This window comes from Eimeria acervulina, genomic scaffold (assembly GCF_000499425.1).
Source record: "Eimeria acervulina Houghton genomic scaffold, Eah_scaff29, whole genome shotgun sequence".
Classification (NCBI taxonomy): Eukaryota; Apicomplexa; class Conoidasida; order Eucoccidiorida; family Eimeriidae; genus Eimeria; species Eimeria acervulina.
This window is the reverse complement of record NW_013547901.1, coordinates 1-22,719: the sequence shown is the minus strand read 5'-3', so window position 1 is coordinate 22,719 and position 22,719 is coordinate 1. Positions and strand designations below refer to the sequence as shown.

At 50.2% G+C, this 22,719-nt stretch overlaps 4 protein-coding genes across 4 annotated transcripts; 2 read left to right on the top strand and 2 right to left on the bottom strand.

Moving 5' to 3' along the window:
• Positions 1–2,736: 2,736 nt before the first annotated feature.
• EAH_00006590 (hypothetical protein, conserved) lies at positions 2,737–8,215 on the top strand (the record flags this gene model as incomplete). The annotated part of the gene is made up of 3 exons (XM_013392433.1): positions 2,737–2,975; positions 3,145–7,239; positions 7,528–8,215. The coding sequence occupies 3 exons, from the start codon at positions 2,737–2,739 to the stop codon at positions 8,213–8,215; spliced, it is 5,022 nt and encodes a 1,673-aa protein (XP_013247887.1).
• A 3,932-nt stretch (positions 8,216–12,147) lies between these two features.
• On the top strand, positions 12,148–13,111 carry EAH_00006580 (hypothetical protein; the record flags this gene model as incomplete). Its single annotated transcript, XM_013392432.1, has 2 exons — positions 12,148–12,444; positions 12,659–13,111. 2 exons carry the CDS (start codon positions 12,148–12,150, stop codon positions 13,109–13,111), a joined length of 750 nt encoding a protein of 249 aa, XP_013247886.1.
• Positions 13,112–13,691: 580 nt separating this feature from the next.
• EAH_00006570 (hypothetical protein, conserved) lies at positions 13,692–14,057 on the bottom strand (the record flags this gene model as incomplete). The annotated part of the gene is made up of 1 exon (XM_013392431.1): positions 13,692–14,057. The coding sequence occupies one exon, from the start codon at positions 14,055–14,057 to the stop codon at positions 13,692–13,694; it is 366 nt and encodes a 121-aa protein (XP_013247885.1).
• A 7,852-nt stretch (positions 14,058–21,909) lies between these two features.
• On the bottom strand, positions 21,910–22,446 carry EAH_00006560 (hypothetical protein; the record flags this gene model as incomplete). Its single annotated transcript, XM_013392430.1, has 2 exons — positions 21,910–22,244; positions 22,384–22,446. Coding segments are annotated over 2 exons (398 nt in total), but the record flags the coding sequence as incomplete, so codon positions are not given.
• Between the last annotated feature and the right edge of the window lie 273 nt (positions 22,447–22,719).

The following is a 22,719-nucleotide window of genomic DNA, read 5'->3' as shown; positions in this document are numbered from 1 at the left end:
CTGCTGTTGCTACTGCTGCTTCTGCTGCTGCTGCTCTTGCTGCTGCTGCTGTAGCTGTGCTGCTGCTGTTGCTGGATAGCCAATAGCAGCAAAAGTGCCGTAGACGTAATGGCGGGCAGCTTTTGCTGCAGCAGAAGCAGCTGCAGCAGAAGCAGCAGCACCAGCAGCAGCAATAGCATCGAACATTGTTGCTGCCGCGGCGGCTGCAATAACCGCAGCAGGGCAGCAACTGGAGCAGCAGCAGCAGCAGCAAACGCCGCAGAGGGCTGCTGTTACTGCTTCTGCTGCTTCAGAGACTAGAGGGTGCGCCGGGCAGCTCAGCTACATCGGTTGTTGTTGCTGCTTCAGCTGCAGCAAAGAAGCTGCTGCTGTTTGCTGCAGCATGCAACTGCTGCTGTTTGCTGCAGCAGAGCTGCTGCAGCACCAGCAGCGGCAGCAGCAGAGCAGCAGCAACAAAGCAGCAGCAGCAAACTGCGGCTAACAATTTTTATTCATAACTTTGCGGGCGAGGTGTCTGTACAGCCCAATGTTTTAAACAGCTTCATGTGTATAATTTGCTGCTGCAGCACTTTGCTGCTGCAGAACTTAGCTGCTGCAGCACTTTGCTGCTGCTGCACGAGTTTATAGATGCAACTTAGAGTGCAACAACAGCAGCAGAGCACGGAAGTAGCAGCAGCAGGAGGAGATGCGGTCTTGGGGTCTGCTGCTAGCCTTATCCTGTCCTTTGTGTCTGTTTGCTGCTGCTGCTGCTGCTGCTGCTGTACTTTCGCTGCAACTTGCATGCGTTGCTTCATCTGCTGCAGCAAGAGCCTCTGTTTACTGCTGCTGTTGTTGCTGCTGCTGCTGCTGCTGTTTGTCTGTCTTATTTTTGTTTGTTTGGTTGTTTCTTCTCTTCTCTGTTTGCGTCTCTGCTGCTGTCTCTCTTTTGTCTAAAATAGGCATAGGCGTTGTTTTGTCTGTCTCTCTCTCTGTACATCTCTGGTGTCTTCTTCGTCTCTTTTATCTGTCTCTGTCTCTGCCTCTCTGTCTCTGTCTCTCTGTCTCTGTCTCTGTCTCTCTCTGTCTCTCTCTGTCTCTGTCTCTGTCTCTCTCTCTGTCTCTCTCTGTCTCTCTCTCTCTCTCTGTCTCTGTCTCTCTGTCTCTCTCTGTCTCTGTCTCTGTCTCTCTCTGTCTCTCTCTGTCTCTCTCTCACTCTCTCTCTCTCTCTCTCTCTCTCTCTCTCTCCCTCTGTCTCTTTGTCTCTGTCTCTTTGTCTCTGTCTCTCTCTCTTTCTTTCTGTCTCTTTGTCTCTGTCTCTGTCTCTCTGTCTCTATCTCTCTATTTTCCGGTGTCTCTGCTTCTGCATATCTCTTTGGCTGCGTTTGTCTCTCCTTCTGTCTCTGTTCTTTTGTCTCTGTTTTTTTGTCTCTCTTTTTTTGTCTCTGTCTCTTCCGCTTCTGCTCGTCTATTTGCCGATTACATATCTATTTACATTAGATGCCTGTATATATAATATATAATATATAATATATATATAATATTATATATATATATATATGAGAATGCGCCGCAGGGCGAAACAACAAATGCGACGAAATAACGCTGGCTGATTCTTGTCACAGGAGCAGCAGCAGCAGCAACAACAGCAGCAGCAGCAGTAAGCACTTCTACTCAGAAGAGCAGCAACAGCAGCAAGACAACAAGAACTGGAGCTAAAGACAAACGAGAGAAGCACTTGCTACAGCACAACACAGCACAACGCAACAACCCCACCACAGACACACGAGGAAGCAGCAACAGAACGGCTAATAAACAGCCAACACTGCAGCAGCAGTAAACAATAACTGCAACAGCAGCAGCAGCAGCAGTGGCTGCTGCTGCTGCAGCAGCATACAATCGAGGAAGACAGAGAAGAAAGAACAACGGTCTTCCCAGTAATAATAATAATAATAATAATAATAATAATAATAATAATAATAATAATAATAATAATAATATTCTAACGTAACGAGGGCCCTCACTGAAGCGGCTACACAACATTATACAAACAAATGCAGCAACAACAGAGCACCATCCAACAGGTATGGCTAGCTATAGCTAGCTGTAGTTAGGTATGGCTAGCTGTGGCTAGCTGTGGCTAGCTATGGCTAGCTGTAGCTAGCTGCGTCTAGACCTGCACGTAACTATGGGCTCGGGTGTCTAGGCAGGTGTCTGCTGCAGAGGGCAGCGGCTCCGCTAGTGCTGTCCTTCTACAGGGATATCGATACATTTAAAAAAAATAAATTAGAAGAAGAAATGCATTAAAAAATAAAGTTTAATGTAATGTACAAACAGACACCGTTTACTACTTATGGAGGGTTGGGGGGTTCGGGTGTACGTACAGCCTAGGCAAGAAGACAGCAGCAAAAATAAAGGAGAACAAAACAACAGAAAAAGGATAAGCAGCAGTAGCATAAAATGTGTTTAATAAAGGTGAAGCAGTAGATGCTGCTCTTGCCGCTGCTGCTGCTGCTGCTGCTGCTCTTCTTCCTACAGAACAAGTCCTTGCTGCTACCTCCTGCTGCAGGGCTTGCTGCTGACGGGGCTGCTGCTGCTGCTGCTGCTGCTGCTGAAACACCCGAAGAAATAATTAAATTTCTCTTATTTTGCTGACTAGACCTTTTTGCTTATCTCGCTTACAAGCAGCAGCAGCGGCAACTGCGGGCCTCCTACAGGGAGCAGCAGCAGCAGCAGCAGCAGCAGCAGCAGCAAATGCTCATGTGCGTTGCATGCGCCAGTAGATGGGAGGGAGCGGTTATAAGGAGCAGCAGTAGCAGAAGCAAAAGGCGTTCCCTGGCCTTAGCAGCAGCAGCAACGCCGTTCAGCTTCCTAGACACTGTAGTGACTGCAGCAGCAGGAGCAGCAGCAGCAGCAGCAGCAGGAACGGCAGCAGCAACTGCAACAGCAGCAGCAGGGTACGCCGCCAGGGGCCTCACCAGTGACGGCCTTCTTTCGAGGTGTATGTACACTGAATGACTGCTGCAGCTGCTGCTGCCACATCTGCAGCTGCATACGTGCTACAGCAAGCATGCTGTAGCAGCACGAAGCAGCCCTAGCTGCTGTTGTTGCTGTTCTTGCTGCTGCTTCTGCTGCTTCTGCTGCTTCTACTGCTGCTGCGTACCCTAGGAAGCGTCTTCCCCAGCTGCCCAATGAAGCGGCAACTGCAGCAGTAGCTGCAGCGGGGTTGCTGCAGCAGACCCCGGGGCGCTGCTGCTGCAGCCTCTTCTTCCGCCTAAACAGCAGCAGCAGCATGCAAGGAAAGCACCTGCAGCAGCAGCAGCAACAGCTGCTGTTGCAACAGCCCCACTTGCAGCAGCCCCACTTGCAGCAGCAACAGCTGCAACAGCAACAACTGCAACACCAACAACTGCAGCAGCCTCACTTGCAGCAGCCGCATTTGCAGCAGCAGCTGCAGCACCAACAGCTGCAGCAGCAACACCTGCAGCAGCAGCAACTGCAACAGCAACCGCTGCAGCAGCAACACCTGCAGCACCATCCCCTGCAGCAGCAACCTCTTCAGCAGCAGCAACAGCTGCACCAGCTGCAGCAGCAGCATTACGTGCAGCAGCAGATTGCCCCTTCCGCGCATCATCTGCAGCATGGCCAGCAGCAACAGCAGCTGCAGCAGCAGCAAATGCCGTTGCTGCAGCAGCGGCCGCTGCAGCTTCATCAGCAGCACTTCCAGCAGCAGCACCAACTGCATCACCACCAGCAGGAGCAGCAGCAGCTGCAGCAGCACCAGGAGCAGCAGCAGCTGCAGCAGCGGCGACAAAGCCAGCTGCAGCCTCGCCCTCTTGGAAGTTCAGCAGCAGGCGCTGCTGCTTCCCCGCTGACAGCAGCAGCAGCAACAGCAGCAAAGCCACCAACTGCAGTGCAGCCCTCTGCACCACTACGCAGCAGAAGCAACGGCATGCCTGATCAGCAGCAGCTGCTGCAGCAGCAGCAGCAAGCTGCTTCAAGCTTGTCACGACCTCCTTTCGGGGGCTCTCATTCACCTGCTGCAGGCTTCGCTCCCGTTGCTGCTGCGCATCATGCAGCAGCAGCAGCAGCAGCAGCAGGCTCAGCTCCAGCAGCAGCAGCAGGGGAATTCAAACCGCGGTGGCTTCCAAGCTACGCCGTAGCAGCAGCAGCTGCTGTAGAGGCCAGACAAGCTCTAGAGAGTATAGTCGGTGCAGCAGCAGTTGCTGCTGCGCATGCAGCAGCAGCAGCAGCAGCAGGCCCGATTCAAGGCAGCATCAAGCTGCCGGTGGTGCCGCATTCAAAGGCGCAGCCGCTGCAGCAGCTGCTGGAAGAAATTGATTTTGCTGCTGCTGTGCTGCAGCAGCAGCAGCAGCAGTCGCAGCAGCTGTGGCTGATGACGCCTCAGAGGAGTGCAGAGGCCTTGCGAGAAGAGCAGCAGCAGCAGCAGCAGCAGCTGAGACAGCTGCTGCAGATCCGTTCGCTGGGGCAGACAATTCTATCTGGAATTACAGGAGCAGCGGGCAGATTTATTGATAGTGCAGCGACAAGCCCAGCAGCAGCAGCAGCAGCAGCAGCAGCAGCAGGCAAGCTGCCGCAGACCCTCCTCTCCCCGGACCTTAGCGGCATTCCATCCTTGCCCAGCAGCAGCAGCAGCAGCGGCAGCAGCAGCAGCAGCACACCGCAAGGAGGTTGCCCTACTGGCACGAGCAGCACAGGGCCTCCTGGCGTTTCTCCTTCGCTGCAGCAGCAACAGCAACAGCAGCAGCAGCAGCAGCAGCAGCAGCAGCAGGCAACCCATCCGAAGCTCGGAGGTACAGCCAACGACAAAGCGTGGCAGCAGACAGGGCTAGCAGCTCCTAGTACTACAACTGGTACTGCTGCTGCTGCTGCTGCTGCTGCTGCCTCTCCGACTTTGCCGCAGGTGGCGCAGCTGTTTGCTGCTCCAGAGGACTTACCAGGGGTGCCTGCGCTGCTGCAGCTGCTCCGCTACACCTTTCCTGCTGCTGAGAAGCAGCACCAGTTGTCGCTGCTGCTGCAGCAGCAAGAACAGCTGCTGCAGCAGATCCTCCCAGAGGAACAAGCTGTGAAGCAAACGGCCTCTGCACAGCAGCAGCCAACAGCAGGAGCAGCAGCAGCAGATGCAGCAACAGGGCTGCCTTGGGGCTTCGCGGGCGGCCTAGCGCCGTCTCAGTTTGGTGCAGCAGCAGCAGCAGCAGCAGCAGCAGAAGCAACAGCAGCAGATGACGGTATATCTCTCCCCGAGCCTTCTGTGATTCCTCTACCACCTCAAGAAGGCCCTGCTGCTGCTGGCTGGGCTAAGGGGCAGCAGCAGCAGCTGCCGCTGCTGCTGCAGCTGCGGCAGCAGAGACCTAATCCAGCACCCAACTTCAGGCTGCTGTCGCAGCGCTCACAGCAGCAGCAGCAGCGGCGGCTGCTGCGGTGGAGTAAACGGCAGCAACGGCAGCGACTGCAGCAGCAGCAGCAGCAGCAACCGCAACAGCATGAAGCAGCAGCAGCAGAATGGAGAACAGCTCTAGAAGACCCCGTGCTGCTGCCGCCTTCAATGCACTTGCTGCCGCAGCACCGACGTTTGTGTGTCTTGTCTCTGGACCTTGCTGCTTCTTGCGGCAGCGCAGCAGCAGATGCCCTAGAACGACACCTAGCTGCTGCTGCTGCTGCTGCTGCTGAAGGGGGGTGCTCTGCAAAGACTGGGCACCGAAGCGAGGCCTCTCAAGGGGCTGGAAAGGGCGGCGAAGCAGCAGCAGCAGCAGCAACAGCACCTGCAGTTTCTGCTGCTACTGCTGCTGCTGGCGTCCCTTCGGAGGGAGAAGGAGGAGCCGCTGGAACAAGCAGCAGCAGAAGCAGCAGCAGCAGCAGCAGCAGCAGCTTGCTTCCTCCAGCGGAAGATGTGGTTTGGGATATCTGCGACTCAGGCGTCGCTTTAAAAGGCCTGGCAGCTAGCTGGCTAGCTGAGCATGATATACCTCACGTCGTGCAGCTGTCTGGGTTGCAGCAGCAGCAGCAGCAGCAGCAGCGGCAGCAGCAGCAGCCACTGCACGGCCCCCGCACCGCAGCGCGTTCGAACCCCTGCAGCAGCAGCAGCAGCAGCAGCAACAGTTCTGCTGCTGCTGCTGCAGCAGCAGATATGGACGGGCAGCACACCCTCAATGTGCTGGAGCTGCTGCAGAAAAGTTTGCTGCAGCAGCTTGCGACCGCGCAGCAGCGGGAGGCGGATTTCACTTTGCTGCTGCAGCTGATGCAGCAAGCGAGGAAGCAGCAGCAGCAGCAGCAGCAGCAGCAGCAGCAGCAGCGGCTCGCCTTGCAGCAAGAGCATCAGCAACGGCCTCCCTTGGCAGCAGCAACAGCGGCCGACAGCACAGCAAACAGCAACAGCAGCAACAGCAGCAGCAGCAGCAGTAGCAATAGCAAGAGCTCCACAGATGGCTTGAGCAGCACACATGACGCTGCAGTTGCTGCTGCTTCTGCTTCTGCTTCTGCTGCTGCTGCTGGGGACGGAAAGAAGGTCCCTTGGCAGGAGGAACAGCAGCAGGGGCAGGAGCAGCAGCAGCAGCAGCAGCAGAGGCTGGTATCTCTCGCTAGCTCGCTGCAGCAGCAGCTGCACTGCGTGCTGGAAATAACAGCAACAGACTGCAGCAGCGGACGCCAGCTTTTGGATCGGCTGCTGTGGTGTCTTGATGCGAGCGATGCTGCGGTGTATGCGCAGGTGCAGCAGCTGAGTGAGGAGCTGCTGCTGCCGCCTAGGCTTGCTGCTGTCTACTTCCTTGCTTTGCTGCGACAAATCTGCTGCAGCAGGCAAGCACTTGTGCTGCAGCATCAGCAGCAACTGAAAGAAGCCCACGAGGCATGGGGACTGGCGCCGCCGTTCTGCTGCAGAGGTGCAGCAGCAGCACCACCACCAGCAGCAGCAGCAGTACCGTCAAATGCTGCTGCTGCTGCTGCTCCTGCTGCAACCAGCAACTCAGGAGCAACGGGGCAGCAGGATACGCAGCGGGCTGACACCGGTGCTGCTGCAGCAGATGCTTCTGCTGCAGCAGCAACGACTAACGGCTGTACAAACAGCAGTAGTACTATGGGTATGGATATGGGTACCAGCAGCGCAGCAACAGCAGCAGGGATGCAACAGGAAACGCAGGAGCAGCAGCAGCAGCAGCAGCAGCAGCAGCAGCAGCGAGGCCGCCGCAGCATCTTGCGTGGTTGGGTGGATGGCGTAAGGCGCCACCGGGGTTTTTTTATATACAGGTGAGATAGCTAGCTAGCTAAGCAGAAGCTGGATGGCTAGCTAGCTAGCTAGCTAGATAGCTAGCTAGCTGGCTAGCTATGTGGATAGGTAGCTAGCCAGCGACTTGGTGACTTCCAACCTAGCTAGCTAGCTATCCAGGGACTGAATGTTCGAGCTAGCTAGCTAGCTAGCAAGCTAACCAGCTAGCCAACCAGCTAGATAACCAACTAGCTAGCTACTTAACTAGCTAGCTAGCCACTTAACTAGCTAGCTAGCTAGCTGTTTGTGCTGCTGCGGTGTGCGTGCAGTCCCGAGGGAGCGGAGTCGCTGCTCTCCCCGTGGACAGATTTCGTCAAGCGAGTTGAGAGGACCTGCGCAAGCAGACCAAGGCCTCTGCTGCTGCGCTGCAGCAGCAGCAGCAGCAGCAGCAGCAGCAGCAGCAGCAGTGACAGTGACAGTGACAGTGACAGTGGCAGTGACAACGAAGGGGAAGCAAACCACCGCTTCAGATTTAGGGGCCGCAATCACAGCAGCAGCAGCAGCAGCAGCAGCAGCAGCAGTAGCAGCAGCAGTAGCAGCAGCAGCAGCAGTAGCAGTAGTAGTGGCACAAGCATATTGTCACGACTCGATAAGGATACCTCTCGTCTTATTTTGTCTTGCTGCGCTGCTGCTGCTGCTAGGCGGCGGCTTGCTGCTGCTGAGGCTGTCTCCCAGTTTGTGTGGAGGCCAAGAGGCAGCACGCGCTCAGCAGCAGCAGCAGCAACAGCAGCAGCAGCTGGTGCTGCTGCTGCTGGACATGCCTGGGGGGCTCCTCCTGCTGCTGAGTCATTTGACGCAGCGGCAGACGGGCCAGAGCACTGCAACATTCCGCTGCAGCAGCTGCAGCAGCAGCAGCAGCAGCAGCAGCAGCAACAGTGGGGCCCCACACTCACCTGGACCCCGGGGACGCAGCAGTGGCATAGGCGGCTCCCGCCACCCAAACGAAAACGGCGCTAGCTGCTGCTGCTGCAGCAGTTGCAGCAGCAGCAGGAAGGACGGAAGGAGCAGCAGCAGACAATCTTTTGTGTGAGTGCACTGCGTCCACCGAAACTCAGCAGAGCAAGTTTCTGTTTGGCTAGCTGCTGATTCTCAGCTAGCTAGCTAGCTAGCTAGCTAGCTAGTAGCTAGCTTACCCTGTAGGGGTAGCCCTCGACCCAACTAGCTAGCTAGCTAGCTAGCGAGCTAGCTAGTTGGATCGATATCCCGCCAGATAGCTAGCCAGTTGGATAGTTAGATAGCTAGTTAGCTAGCTAGCTAGCTTTGCATACGGCCTGCAGCATAGGAACCCTCTTACGACCACCTGCGCAGCAGCTTACGGTTTAGGGTTTACGTTGTACAGATTGCCGCAGTTAGCTAGCTACCTAGCTAGCTCCATCTAGCTAGCCAGCTGCAGCGAGCTAGCTAGCTCAATACGCAGCTGCATTGCAGCTAGCTGGATCTAGCTAACTACGCTCCCACCAGCTAACTAACTCGTTCTCTAGCTATCTAGTAAGTACGCTAGCTGGCTAGCTAGTTCTCTAGTTGCCTAGCTAGCTAGCTAGCTAGCCAGCTAGCTAGCTAGCTAGGCTCCTGTGTTGCAGCTAGCTGGCCGTGGCGGCATTCAGTAACTGGAAGTTCACGAGAGAGCCGCCACAAAGGCAGGCCCTACGCAAATTCAACGAATCTCTTAGCGACAGCAGCAGCAGCAGCAGCAACAACTGCTGCTGCTGCTGCTGCAGCTGCTGCTGCTGCTGTCGCTCGCACTGCCATCGCTGCGGCGACGCCACGCTGTGGATTCGGGTGTACAGACATCTTCTGCTGCCACCTACGGAGGACCAGCAGCAGCAGCAGCGGTGTTGCGATCTGCTGCTGCTGCTACTACTGGTGGTTGGGGGGTGGTGGTGGTAGTGCTGCTGCTGCTGCTGCTGGTCCTTGAGCGCTGCAGCTGCAGCAGCCGCAATCCGATGTGAGCGCGGCGGCTGCGGTGGTGCTGCTGCTGCCAGGCAGCAACAAGCTCCACGTAGTGCCGCTGCAGGTGCAGCAGCAGCAGCAGCACCAGCATGCTGAGCAGCAGCAAGACGAGGCCCACGTTGCTGCAGCAGCACAGCAGCAGCAAACCCAAAGCAACAGCTGCTGCGGCCCTCTTGCAGACAAAGGCAGCAAAACAAACAACGAGAAGAGAGACAAGAGACAAAAATAAACAGAGACAGCAGCAGAACAGCAGCAGAGACACCGCCACACAAACACCCGCAGCCCCCTCTTAAAACCTACCACACAAACGTAGCTAGCTAGCTAGCTAGCTATCTAGCTAGCTATCTAGGTAGCTATCTAGATCTCTCAATGTCGCTCTCTCTTTAGCTAGCTTAGGGCTGTTGGTTCTCCGTCACTGTGAGCAGGCAGCTAGCTAGCTGAGCTAGCTAACTAGCTAGCCACGCAGCTAGCTAGCTCGCTGTCTATCTATCTAGCTATCTAGGTAGCTATCTATCCATCTATCTGCCTATTTATCTATTTATCTAACTAGCTAGCTAGCTAGCCATCTAACTAGCTAGCTGGCTAGCCATCTAACTAGTCAGCTAGCTAGAGATCTAATTAGCTAGCTAGCTAGCTAGCTAGCTAGGTGCTGAGACGTACGTGGCGATGGTGAGGCTGGGTGAGTCCTTGGGAGTGAAGGAGACAGCCGCGAGAGACAAAATAAAACAAAATTCAAACAGGCGGAGACACAGCAGCAGCAAACACACCCGCCTTCGGCGTAGCCTGCAGCAAACAAATAATAATAATAATAATAATAATAATAATAATAATAATAATAATAAATAATAATAAATAATAATAATAATAATAATAATAATAATAATAATAATAATAATAATAATAAATAATAATAATAATAATTTAATTTAATGCATTAAATGAATTAAATTATATTAATTTAATTATAATATATTATATTTAACTAAAGAGAAGAAAGACAGAAAAAAGAGAGAGGAGACAGAGACAGGAGACAAAAAATAAATAAGCAGAGACAGACAAACATAAATAAAACAGAGAGAGCAGAGAGAAGGCGATGAAAATAAAAATAAAAACAAAGAGAGAGACAGAGACACATAACCCGCTGCTTCTGCTGCTGCTGCTGCTGTCCCTACTGCCCCTGGTGCTGCTACATCTGCTGCACCTCCGCTGCTGCTGCTGCTGCTGCTGCTGCTATTGCTGTTGCTTCTCCTGCTTCTGCTATTGCTGCTGCTTCTGTTATTGCTGTTGCTGCAGTTGCTGCTATTGATGCTATTGCTGCCGCTGGTGCCTTTGTCTTTGCTGGTGCTATTGCTGCTCCTATTGCTGCTGCTGCTGCTATTGCTGCTGCTATTGCTGCTGCTGCTGCTTACATGGTTTCATCTGCTGCTAATAACGCGGGCAGCGGAGACACCGCAGCAGCAAAGAGGCCCTTCAAAAAGGCAGGAAGAAAGTTCGAAGAAGCGCTGAGGAATATCACCACGTAAAACGTCTGTACACCCCACAGCAGCAGCAGCAGCAACAGCAACAGCAGCAGCAGCAGCAACAGTGAGCAGCAGCAGCATTGGGTAGCAGTAGAACTAGTAGTAGGGGCAGTAGTACAGCAACAGCAGCAGCTGCAGCAGCAGCAGCTGCTGCAGTTGCAGCTACTGATTGAAGAGAAAGGAGACAAATGCAACCACTATAAATAAATAAATTAATTGACATAAACAAACGAAAAAATAATTCTTAAATGCAGTATATATACACACAAATATATATATATATATATATATTATTTATTTATTTATATATAATTTTATTTATATACTAATAAATGTATATAAGTAAGCAAATAAACAAACAAACAAATAAATAAATAAATAAATAAATAAATAAATAAATAAATAAATAAATGACAAACTACTAAATAAACAAAACAAACAAACAAACACAGACAACAATAATAACAATAATAACAACCACAATAACAATACATAATAAAAATAAAAATAATAATATAATTATAATAATATAATAATATAATAATAATAAAAGATTTACTTGTAAGAAGAAGACAGTAAGAAAGTTATAAGGAGAGAATAGGCTGTCGCTGATGAGGCCCAGAGACAGCATGCGCAAACTGATGTCCAGACAGTGAAACAGCAGCACCAACCCTATGCAGCAGCAGCAGCAGCAGCAGCAGCAGCAGCAGATACAGCAGATGCAGCAAATGCAGCAGATACAGCAGATGCAGCAGAAACAGCAGAAGAAGCAGATACAGTAGCAGCAGGAGCAGATACAGCAGCAGCAGCAGATACAGTAGCACCAGGAGCAGAAACAGCAGTAACAGCAGCAGCAGCAGCAGCTGCAGATTATGCAGACCCCATAAACAGCAGATGAACTGGTGGATGCCTCCTGCTGCTGCTGCTGTTTCTGTTACTCTTGCTGCTATTGTTAATCTTGTTGCTGCTACTGACTTTCTCTGTGGTGCTGTTGTCTCTATTCTCGCTGTTGCTGCTGCTGCTGCTGCTGGCTTACCGCAGAATGCAGCAGCTTTGGGGCGTCTTGAGGCTAAGGCGGAGAAACCATTTGCTGCTTGCAATCCTTTGATGATAAGATTCTTAGACACAAGAACAGCAACGGTGAAGCAGCAGCAGCAGAAGCAGCAGGCGCAGCTCAGCAGCAGCAGCCGCTGCACCGCAGCAACACGCCAGCTCCCGCTGCGGCTGCTGCTGTCGTTTAACAGAGAAAATGCATCTGCTGCTGTGCGCAAGTCCGTACCCCCTTCTTCTGAAGCAGCAGCAGCAGCAGCAGCAGCAGCAGCAGCAGCACATGATCGCAGCAGCAGCAGATGATGATTATTATTATAGCAGCAGCAGCAGACAAATGCGGCAACGACAGCAGCAACAGCAACTGAATGCATGCACGGCACCACAGTATGCATAAGCAGAGCACAACAGCAACAACGCAGTAAGAAGCAACTGCTGCAGCAGAAGCAGCAGCACAGCAGCAATACGAGCAACAGCAGCAGCAACAACAGTAATAACAGCAGCAGGAACAACAACAACAACAGCAGCAGCAGCAAGAGCAGCAGCAACAACAGCAGCACCAACAGCAGCAGCAGCAGCACCACCACCACCACCACCAGCAGCAACAACAGCAGCACCAACAGCAGCAGCAGCAGCAGCAACAGCAGCAGTGGACCGTGTATGAAGTGGGTGCCGTTCCCGAAAAGCAGCATATTGGTGTAGACGTGCAGCAGAGGCAGATGCGTGAGAGGGAGAGACACAAACTCTATCTCCTCCAGCCTACTGGCGCTGCTGCTGCTGCTGCTGCTGCCAGCAGCAAATGCTTTTGTCTGCAGCAGTCATGCATGCAGCAACACAAACAGCTACAACAATGACGGGAGAGAGCAGCTGCTTCTTCTCGTAGAAGGGAAGAGCATTACATGCAGCAGCAGCAGCAGCAGCAGCAGCAGCAACAGCAACAGCAGCAACTGCTGCACAGACAGTGGAAACAGCAGCAGCACCTCCAACAGTAACAGCGCAACAACAGCCGCAGCAGCAACAGCTCCAGCAGCAGCAGCAGAACCACCAGCAGCAGCAGCAGCACTCCCAGCAGCGGCCTCAGCAGCAGAACCCCCAGCAGCAGCAGCAGCAGCCCCAGCAGCAGCAGCAGAACCCCCAGCAGCCACAGCAGAACCCTCAGCAACAGAAGCAGCAGCCCCAGCAGCAGCAGCAGCAGCCCCAGCAGCAGCAGCAGCAGCCCCAGCAGCAGCAGCAGCAGCCTCAGCAGCAGCAGCATGAAGAGTATTTGACCTCAAGGAAGAGGCTGAGCCCTAGCAGTGCTGCTGCTGCTTTAAGGGGCTGTCTCTCCGCAGCATAAGTAATAGACAAGTGCAGCGAGGAGACAGTCTGCAGCGCCAGCACCAGCAACGAGCTGCCCACCGCACCCCTGCATGCAAAACAAACAAATAAATAAATAAATAAATATTAATTAATTAATTAATTAATTAATTAATTAATTTATTTATTTATTAAAGATATTCTTATTCAAATTGATAAAGGAGACAGCCAAGACCAGAGGGATGCGGTGTCTTTTCATTTGTTTATCAGACAAAGAAAATAAATAATAATAATAATAATAATAATAAAATACAAACATAAATATATATATATATATATATATTTGTATATATATAATTAATATATATATGTACATATACATGTATATATATATATATATTAATTATATATATATGTATATACAAATATATATATGCAAGCAAAGAACGCTACAGGGGACAGAAAAAGCAAACGAAGAGACAGCTAAAATAGGCACTACCAACATCAGGAGAAGCAGCAGCACTTGCTGCTGCTGCTGCTGCTGCTGCAGCGGCGAGAATACCAGCAGCAGCAGAAGAAATGAGAACAGCAGCAGCAGCAGGAGAGCAGCAGCAGAAGGCCTACGTCTTGAAGAGCAGCACAGCATTAAGCGAATGCACGCAGATATTAACTGCATGCAGAGTGAGGGAGCTGAATATCCTCAGCTGCAGCCAGTAGCTGTCTGCTGCTGCCGCTGCTGCTGCTGCTGCTGTGCGGCTGTGCCGATGTAGGTGGCGCTGCCGATGGTGCTGCAGAGACTGCTGCTGCTGCTGACGATGTCCTAAGAGAGGCACCTGCCCATCAGATTGACTGCCTCTCTCTAAGTCAGCAGCCACCAGTAGATGCTGCTGCTGCAGCACCTGCTGCTGCTGCTGCTGCTGCTGCTCTCCATTGGGAGGCTCTTGCTGCTGAGCACCAGCCGCTCTCCCCAGCTGCAGCTCATCCATTTCCTATTGACGCACTAGGAAGATGCTGCGGTTGCTGCTGCTGCTGCTGCTGCTGCTGTTGCTGCTGCTGCTGCTGCTGCGGTAGCAGCTGCTACTTGCGAGGTTACGAGCCGTTTGTAGACTCCTCTGCTATAGGCGTTGTGAAGACACAAGCCCCAATAGCCAGGCTCGTCTGCTGCTGCTGCTGCTGCTGGCGTCGCTGCTGCAGCAGCTGCAACGCCGAGGCTGTACATACACCCCGCTCCCCTATCCCTCCAGCAGAGTGCGGTAGATCCATACACAGAACACTGAACTAAACTGCAGCAGCAGCAGCAGTAGCAGTAGTAGCAGTAGAAGAGGCGCTCGGCAACAGCAGCAGCAGCAGCAGCAGCAGCTTGTTGCTGCCCTGCGCGGAGGGACGCGATGCAATATAGAAGTATTATTTCATGATGTATTAATTAATTAAACATATTTTATTTTTTATTATTAACTCTATTAATAGCAGCATGCGCTGCTGCCTCGCCCCCAGACCGCCGCCAGTCGCAGCAACCAAACATACTGCAGCAGCTGCAGCAGCAGCAGCAGCAGCATGCAGCAGCAGCAACGTGCAGCAGCAGCAGTAGCTGCTGCTGCTGCAAAGCCATGGTGCAGTACACACACCATAGAAATGCTCTCGTGCTGCAGTTAGCCTCATTCTAACCCAACAAAGGCGTAGACACTGCAGGCAGCAGCAGCAGTCGCTGCTGCTGCTGCTGCTGCCATCAGTACGAGAAAGCAGTACGGGATGCAGCAAACAGTAGTTTTAGAAACAACAGAGATAAGGGGAATATTACTTGTAGCAGAGACAGCAGCAGCAGCAGCAGCAGCAGCTGGACCAGCAGCAGCAGCAGCAGCAGCAGCAGATAGACCAGCAGCAGCAGCAGCAACTGCAGCTGTAGAACGGCTGAGTTATTCGCTAGGGTGTGCCTTAGCATGAGCTGAACACTGTAGCCGCAGCAGCAACTGCAGCAGCAGCAGCAGTAGCAACTGCAGCACGAGCAGCAGCAGCAACTGCAGCACGAGCAGCAGCAGCAGCAACCCTATGCGGTGGTTCCTCTGCAGCTTTTGCTGCGACAGCTACAAGCAGCAGCAGCAGCAGCAGCAACTGCTGCTGCTGCTGCTTGTTAGGTTAATGGTTGTGCTTGTGTGTATTGCCCGTATTGTTTGTTTCTTCACTAGCGTTATCTGTGTGTCTCTCTAAACCCTAAACCCTCAAACCCTAAACCCTCAAACCCTAAACCCTCAGGCTCTTAACCCTAAGACCCTAGGGTCGGGCAGCAGCAAACGAAAGAAAAAATAATAGGAGACGAACTGCAGCAGGAGACAAAAATAATAATTAAAAATATATAAAAAGGACGATGAACAATAATATAAAAATAATATAGAGGTGCCGCACAAACAAACAAACAGAGAGACAGACGCATGCAGACACATCAACAAACGCAACAAGAGCAGCAGCAGCAGCAGCAGCAGCAGCAGCAAGAGTGAAGAATGAGGTGTCTGTACAGCTCAGGTGTATCGGTGCTTGGAGTTGGGAGTTCTTAGCCTCAACAGGAGAGGCAAAACAAAAAGATAATCATGACAAAGGAGACCTGTTGCTGTTTTGCTGTTTGTTGCTGCTGCAGCAGCAGCAGCAACAGCAGCAACAACAGCGGGAGCAGCAGCAGCAGCAGCCGCAGCAGCAGACTTGCGTCGCTGCTGCAGCGCGCTGACAGCCAGGCTCAGCTATAAAAGAGAACAGCTACACACAACTGCATGAAGAGGAGAGATATATCTTCCCGCCGGTGCAGCAGCATCAGCAGCAGCAGCATTTAATAGGTGCTGCTGCAGCAAATACCGAAGCTGGAAACCAGCGGCGGCTAAAGCATTGCCTATATCATAAGTGAGGAATTGCTGCTGCTGCTGCTGCTGCTGCTGCTGCTGCTATTGCACTTCCGTGCGCTGCAGCGAAGCTGCGCTTCCTGCTGCTGCACCAGCAGCACTAGCAGCATCAGCAGCATCAGCAGCACCAGGAGCAGCAGCAAGAGGAGCAGGAGGGTAAAGATGAAGAGGAGGGTAGGGGGGATGATGAGTTAGTTTATAAAGGCTGAGAGCGGAAGAAGCTTCCTGGTGCTTTACGAATGCAATATGTGTTGAAGAGTTTGTGTGTCTTAGGGCAGCTTCTTTTAGGCGGTTTAACTTCTAACTTAATGCATCCGCCTTTACCGTCTTGTTGATAATCTTCTTCACATAAAGTATTAGCAGGAATTCTCTCAGTGACGATACACTCCGCCCCTCTCATTCTTGTATTTAGAGGGCATACACATGCTGCATGCGTTTGACTACGTCTTGAACAGGTATTGCCGTTTAACTTATATCCTAAAGGGCAGTTCATTATTAAAGGGGCTTCATACATTTTAACACAAGTACCCTGAGGTGTAGGCTCACCTTCAGGACAGGAAGGTTTTGCTGGTGAAGACTCAAGAATAACGCAATGATTATCTTTAAGTATAGCTCCTTCTGTACAAAGTAAAGAAGGCTGTACGTGCTGCTCTCTGCAGCAACCATCTCCTGTTACTTTATATCCTAACGGACATGATATACCTACATGCCCTGATGTACGTCTTGTGCATCTGTCTCCTTCAAGTATAGAGTCCGGTGGGCAGCGTAAAGACGGTGGGGTTGTTGTTATTACCTCACATAAACTCTTACCGATAAGATTTGAAGAGAGAGACCCTTCAGGACACTCACTACGAGGTTTAACTGTCTCTCTCTCTACACACTGTCCTTCTATTAACTCAGACTTAGCAGGGCATAGAAGTATAGCTTCTTTCTCATGCACTTTAATACATTTATTTTGAGACAGATGATATCCAGAAGAGCAAGATAATGAAGGTGAAGATAAATGTATATTTAAACATTCTTTACCGTTGAACTCATAATTAGGAGGACATACAGCATGCGCAGCAACTTTATTTGTTTGTATGCATACACCTTCTTCTAATCTACTACCTATAGGGCATTGCATCTCTGCTCTTATTATTTCTTGCTTTACACACTCTCCGTCTTGAAGAGTAAACCCTAGAGGGCACGATCTAGATAAAGGTATTGTCTCCATCATAATACATTTATCATTCCCAGCAAACTCTGAATTAGGTGGACATACAGCTGCTGCTTTTTGTTTTGTTTCTCTTATGCATGCATCGCCAGACAGCTTAAAGCCTGAAGGGCATGATACAGCACCTGCTATTTCTTGAGTCTTACTGCAGCCTACACCGTTATATATATATCCTTTCGGACATGAAGACAGGGCTACTGTTTTCTCTTCATACTCGCACTTGTCTCCTATTAACTCCTGACCAGGCCCACAACTCAAATCTGCCTTTATCGAACGCTCCACCACACACTCACCACCCTGCACATACACCCCAAACCCTAAACCCTAAACCCTAAACCCTAATGCAACAAACCCTAATCGCCTAAATCCTAAACCCTAATGGACTAAACCCTAAACCCTAATGACCTAAACCCTAAACCTTAATGGAACAAACCCTAAACCCTAAACCCTAATGAACTAAACCCTAAACCTTAGTGGCCTATACACTAAACCCTAAACCCTAATGGCCTAAACCCTAAACCCTAATGGGGCCTAACGTCTACACTCTAGGCATTTGCACCCTTTATCGAACGCTCCAATACACACTCACCACCCTGCACATACACCTCAAACCCTAAACCCTACACAATAAATCCTAAACCCTAAACCCTAAACCCTAATGGCCTAAACCGCCGCTGCACGCCATCATCTTCCACAACCATCATAACACACTTTCCCCTGCTCACATTACTAGCCTTGGACCCTAAGAGTATAAACCCTAAACCCTAAACCCTAAACCCTAAACCCTAAACCCTAAACCCTATAGCCCTCATCGTAAAGCACCAACATAAACAATCTCCGTAAACCCTCTTCTTAAGCCCACGGCATAAACCCTCACAACCCCTCAATTGAAACCCTCGCAGTAAACCCTCATCGCAAACCCTAAACCCTAAACCCTAAACCCTCATCATACACCCTCGTCAGAAACACTAAACCCTCATCATAAATTCTTGCAGTAAACCCTAGACCATAAACCCTTGCATAAAACCCCAGAGCCTACTGATAAACCCTCAAAATAAAACCCTAAACTGTAGACCCTCGCAATAACACCTAAACCCTAAACCCTAAACCTAAACCCTACACCCCTAAACGCTAAACCCTCATAAACTCGGGGCTTCAACTGCAACAGCTGGCTTTCAGAGGCAAACGACAAAAAACAAGCAAGGAGACAAACCCTAAACCGTAAACCTTAAACCCTCAACCTGCAGCCGTACAGCTCAAAACCCTAAACCCTAAACCCTAAACCCCGAACCCCACAGGCAAAAACCCTAAACCCTACGCCCTAAACCCTAAACCCTAAAGTCTAAGCCCTCAACGTGCAGTCTCAACCCTCTATCCCAAAACCCAAAACCCTAGACCCAAAACCCTAAACCCTAAACCCTAAACCCTAAACCCTAAACCCTAAACCCAAAACCCTAAGCTTTAAAGCCTACGCCTTACATCAATAGCTGCTTTAGGAGGACAAGGGCTGATGCTTTTTCTTTCTTTTTCTTTGATGCACTGCCCATTAGTGAGGGTCCACCCAGCGTGGCACTCCTCTGCTGCATCCATAACATCTTCATCGCCTCTAGCAGCAACTCGAGATAAAGAAGAAGAGCAAAATAAAGCAAATAAAGACAGCAGCAGCAAACTCCGAGAAGAAAACCCTACTAATACACCTCCTTTTGATATACCTGAGGTAGTTGTAGTGCGCGACTTTGATGATAAGCCATATCCTGCTGCTGCTGCTGCTGTTGCTGTTGTTGCTGCTGTTGCTGCTGCAGCTGCTGCTGCTGCTGCGCCTGAAGAAGACATCTTCGCTGCTGATGCGCCGCCTACGGTATTAGGCAACGGATGTAAATGAAGTGAAGGAAGGATGTGAGGATAAATATAAATAATATAAATAAATATGAGGTGTAAATAATAACAAAATAGACAAATTGAAGATATAAATATACCCCCGATGCAGAAAAAAATTAATAAATAAAAAGAAGTCAATCAACGGACAACAAACCCCAACTCCTGCTGTTGTTGCTTCTGCTGCTGCTGCTGCTGCTGCTGCAGTTTATGAGCGAACAACAGAAGCAACAAACGAAAAAAGAAGAAGATAGGCCGACAAACAACAAAGGGAGGTAAAACAAATACAACAAATCAGATGTTATAAAAATGTGCTGCTTTGAAATAGCTAAACAATGAATGAAAGATGCGCAGCAGGTGGTGACCGCTGGTGCGGTGCTGCTGCTGCTGATCAGGCAGCAGCAGTAGCAGCAGCAGCAGCAGCAGTAGCAGCAGCAGCAGCAGCAGTAGAAGGGTCGGCAGCAGCGGCAGTACGAGTAGACCTATGAAACGCACCTTTTTTCTCTTTATTTTTGCTGAATTAAATATAATTTATTATATTAAATACTTATTTTAATTTATTTCAACAATATACATCTTCTTTCTCAAAGAATTGCCCCACCTCCCCCCAAACAGGCTTGCAGCTGTGGGGTCACCAGAGGTGCCTATACACCGCAGCGCAACTACAAGCCTTGAGCGATCTATCTATTTTTTTGTTTAAAAATTGAGTAAATAATTATAATAGCATTTAAATTAATTTATTTCTGCAGAATGATGAGATAGAAACAGCTGCACATACACCCCACACCTTACTCTCCTTCCGCGTGTGAAGGTAGTAGCAGCAAGAGTTCATAGAAAGACATTAAAAAATGACTTTCTTTGTTTTTATCTCTTCTTATTATCTCTATCTTTATATTCATCTTTATTTCCTCATGTTTTATTGGCGTTGCTGTGGGTCTCCCCCCTTTTAATATTCTTCTCTGCACTTCGCTTCGCTCTAACCCTCTAAACAAACAACCGTAATAAACAATTAAAAGAAATCCTCCAGTGTCTCTGCTGCAGCTGCAGCATCAAGAAAGAGATATTGCTGCTTCCACCCTTTTAAATACACCACCTGAGCTGTGCACTGCCCTCTAATGCAACAAACAAACACAAGAAAGATATGCAGCCCTGGGGCCTCTTCGTTCTTTCTTCTCTTACTTTGTCTGTCCGCCTCATTATCATGTCAGCAGCAAATGTGCTGGCAGCAGCAGCAGCAGCGGCGGCACCATTCTATAGCTGCCGTTCTGCTGCAGTTGTTCTTCTTAAAGAGGCCTTCTGTAAGGTAAGATATACATATCTTCACAAGAAGGTTTAGGGTTTATTTAGGGTTTAGGGTTTATTTAGGGTTTAGGGTTTATTTAGGGTTTGTGGGTTATTTATTTTGAGGGGTTTATTTAGGGTTTAGCGTTTAGCCGTTTACTTAGTTTTACGGGTTTGTCTAGGGTTTATATATACTGCTGAGCATTTCTATTTAAAGCCTGCGTCTCTCTGTCGTACCCCTCAACTCTTCAAGATACCCAACGGCGAGGGTTTAGGGTTTAGGGTTTACTGTGCAGGGTGCAGCTCATATATCCTTTACGAGAGGGCCCCCAAAAGGTTCTTACATCTTCAGGGTTTAATAGGGTTTAGAGGGTATTAAGGGCTAAGGGGGGCCCCCCTCTTCCTCCGGGGCCTCACAATAGAAAGGGCCCCTAGTTAAGGGGGGCCCCCAACGTCGCACAGGCGAAGCAAATACCACTTCTTAGGGCCCCCACCAGAGGGCCCCACAAAGGGATTAGGGGGCCCCTAATAATAAGAGCCGGTGAAGGGGCCCCCTTGTTATTAAAGGCCCTCGACAGTCCTCTTTAGTTTTCTTAGTAGAAGGCTTCTAAGGGGCCCCCCCTTTAAGGAGGGCCCCTTATATAATAGAAGGCTCTTAGGGGGCCCCCTATTAAAGGGGGGCCCCTCATGTAATAGAAGGCTTCTAAGGGGCCCCCTCTTAAAGGGGGGCCCCCTATTTAATATAAGGCCATTAGGGGGCCCCTGCCTGAAGGGGTGACCCCAACATAATAGGAGGCCCTTAGGGGGCCCCCATCATAAAGGCCTTATGTAAGACAAATGGCCTCAGGGGGCCTCAGCCTATAGGGGGCCCCCCTTCTCAATAGAAGGCCCTTACGGGGCCCCCTCCTTAGAGGCCTTATGTAAGATAAATGGCCTTAGGGACCCCCTAATGGGGGCCCCCCCTGCAACAGCAGGTCCTTAGGGGGCCCCTGCATGAGGGGGGCCCCCTATGTAAGAAAAGGCCTTTAGGGGCCCCTACTTAAAGGTAAACAAACGCCTTAGGTAATCAAAGGCCTTGGGGGGCCCCTCCCTCGAGGGGCCCCTCCCGTTTTCAGGGGTTTGTTTGTGAATGAGGGCCCCTTGCTGTTTAATTTAATTTAATTTATTTTATTTTATTCTATTTTATTTTGCTGTTGTTGCTGCTGCTGTTGGTGTTATTGCCTCCGTGTTTATTTCTATTGAGGCCCATCAGCATTCTTTCTTATATTTAATATATTATATTATATTATATTATATTATATATTATACTATTTTATATTATTATATTTTGATTAGAGTTAGATTAAAGTTTATGTTTATGGTTGGGTTGCGCTCAAATTGCTGCATCTTTCTGCGTAGCTGCTGTTCATATTTAGGGTTTAGGGTTTAGGGTTTAGGGTTTAGAGACCCAGCAGCATTCTCCTGGGGTCTTGAATATAATCTCGTACACTGCACAAAAACAGCACCGCCTCCCTACCATCAATTAAGCGGTGATCATATGTTAAGGCCAGGTACCTGCAGCAGCACACACATACGTACCCATCATACTATTTTCCTGCTGCTGCTGCTGCTGCTGCTGCTGCTGCTTCTGGCGCTGCTGCTGCTGCTGCTGCTGCTGCTTCTGGCGCTGCTGTTGGTGCTGATGGTGGTGGTGCTGCTGCTAGTCATGATGCTGCTACTCCCGCTAGTCCTGCTGCTGCCCTTGCTGCAGCTGCTTTTGCTGCTACTCTTGCTGCTGGTGCTGCTCTTGCTGCTACTCTTCTTGCTGCTACTCTTGCTGCTGCTGCTGCAGGTATGGGTTGGGGTTACTGACATGATGGGGCGAATAACAATCTGACCGTTGCGCACAACTGGCCTCTCCGTTACGCCGTGCATGCCTGCAGCAAAGAAACAGCAGCAGCAGCAGCAGCAGCAGCAGCAGTAGATAGACGAAGTGCTCGCAGCAGCAGCAACACACGAGCAGCAATCCCCCCGCAGCAGCAGCAGCAACAACAGCAGCAGCAGCAAAAGCTGTACCTAGGATAGCAGATTGTGGAGGGTTAATAATAGGGGTCCCCATCATGCTGCCGTAGACGCCGCCTGCAGCACAGCAGCAGCAGCAGCAGCAACAGCAGCAGCAGCAACAACAACAGCAAAGGGCTTAAGAAAGAGAAAAAAGAATTTAACAAATATGATACAGTCAAATAGGAGACAGCAAAAGAGACAAAATAAAGCAGCGAGCAAAGAAGAAGAAAAAACAAAAAAAATAAACGAGAAGACACTCGAAAACAAAGACAAAAGGAGACAATAATAAAAACAAAGACAAAAGGAGACAATAATAAAAACAAAGACAAAAGGAGACAATAATAAAAA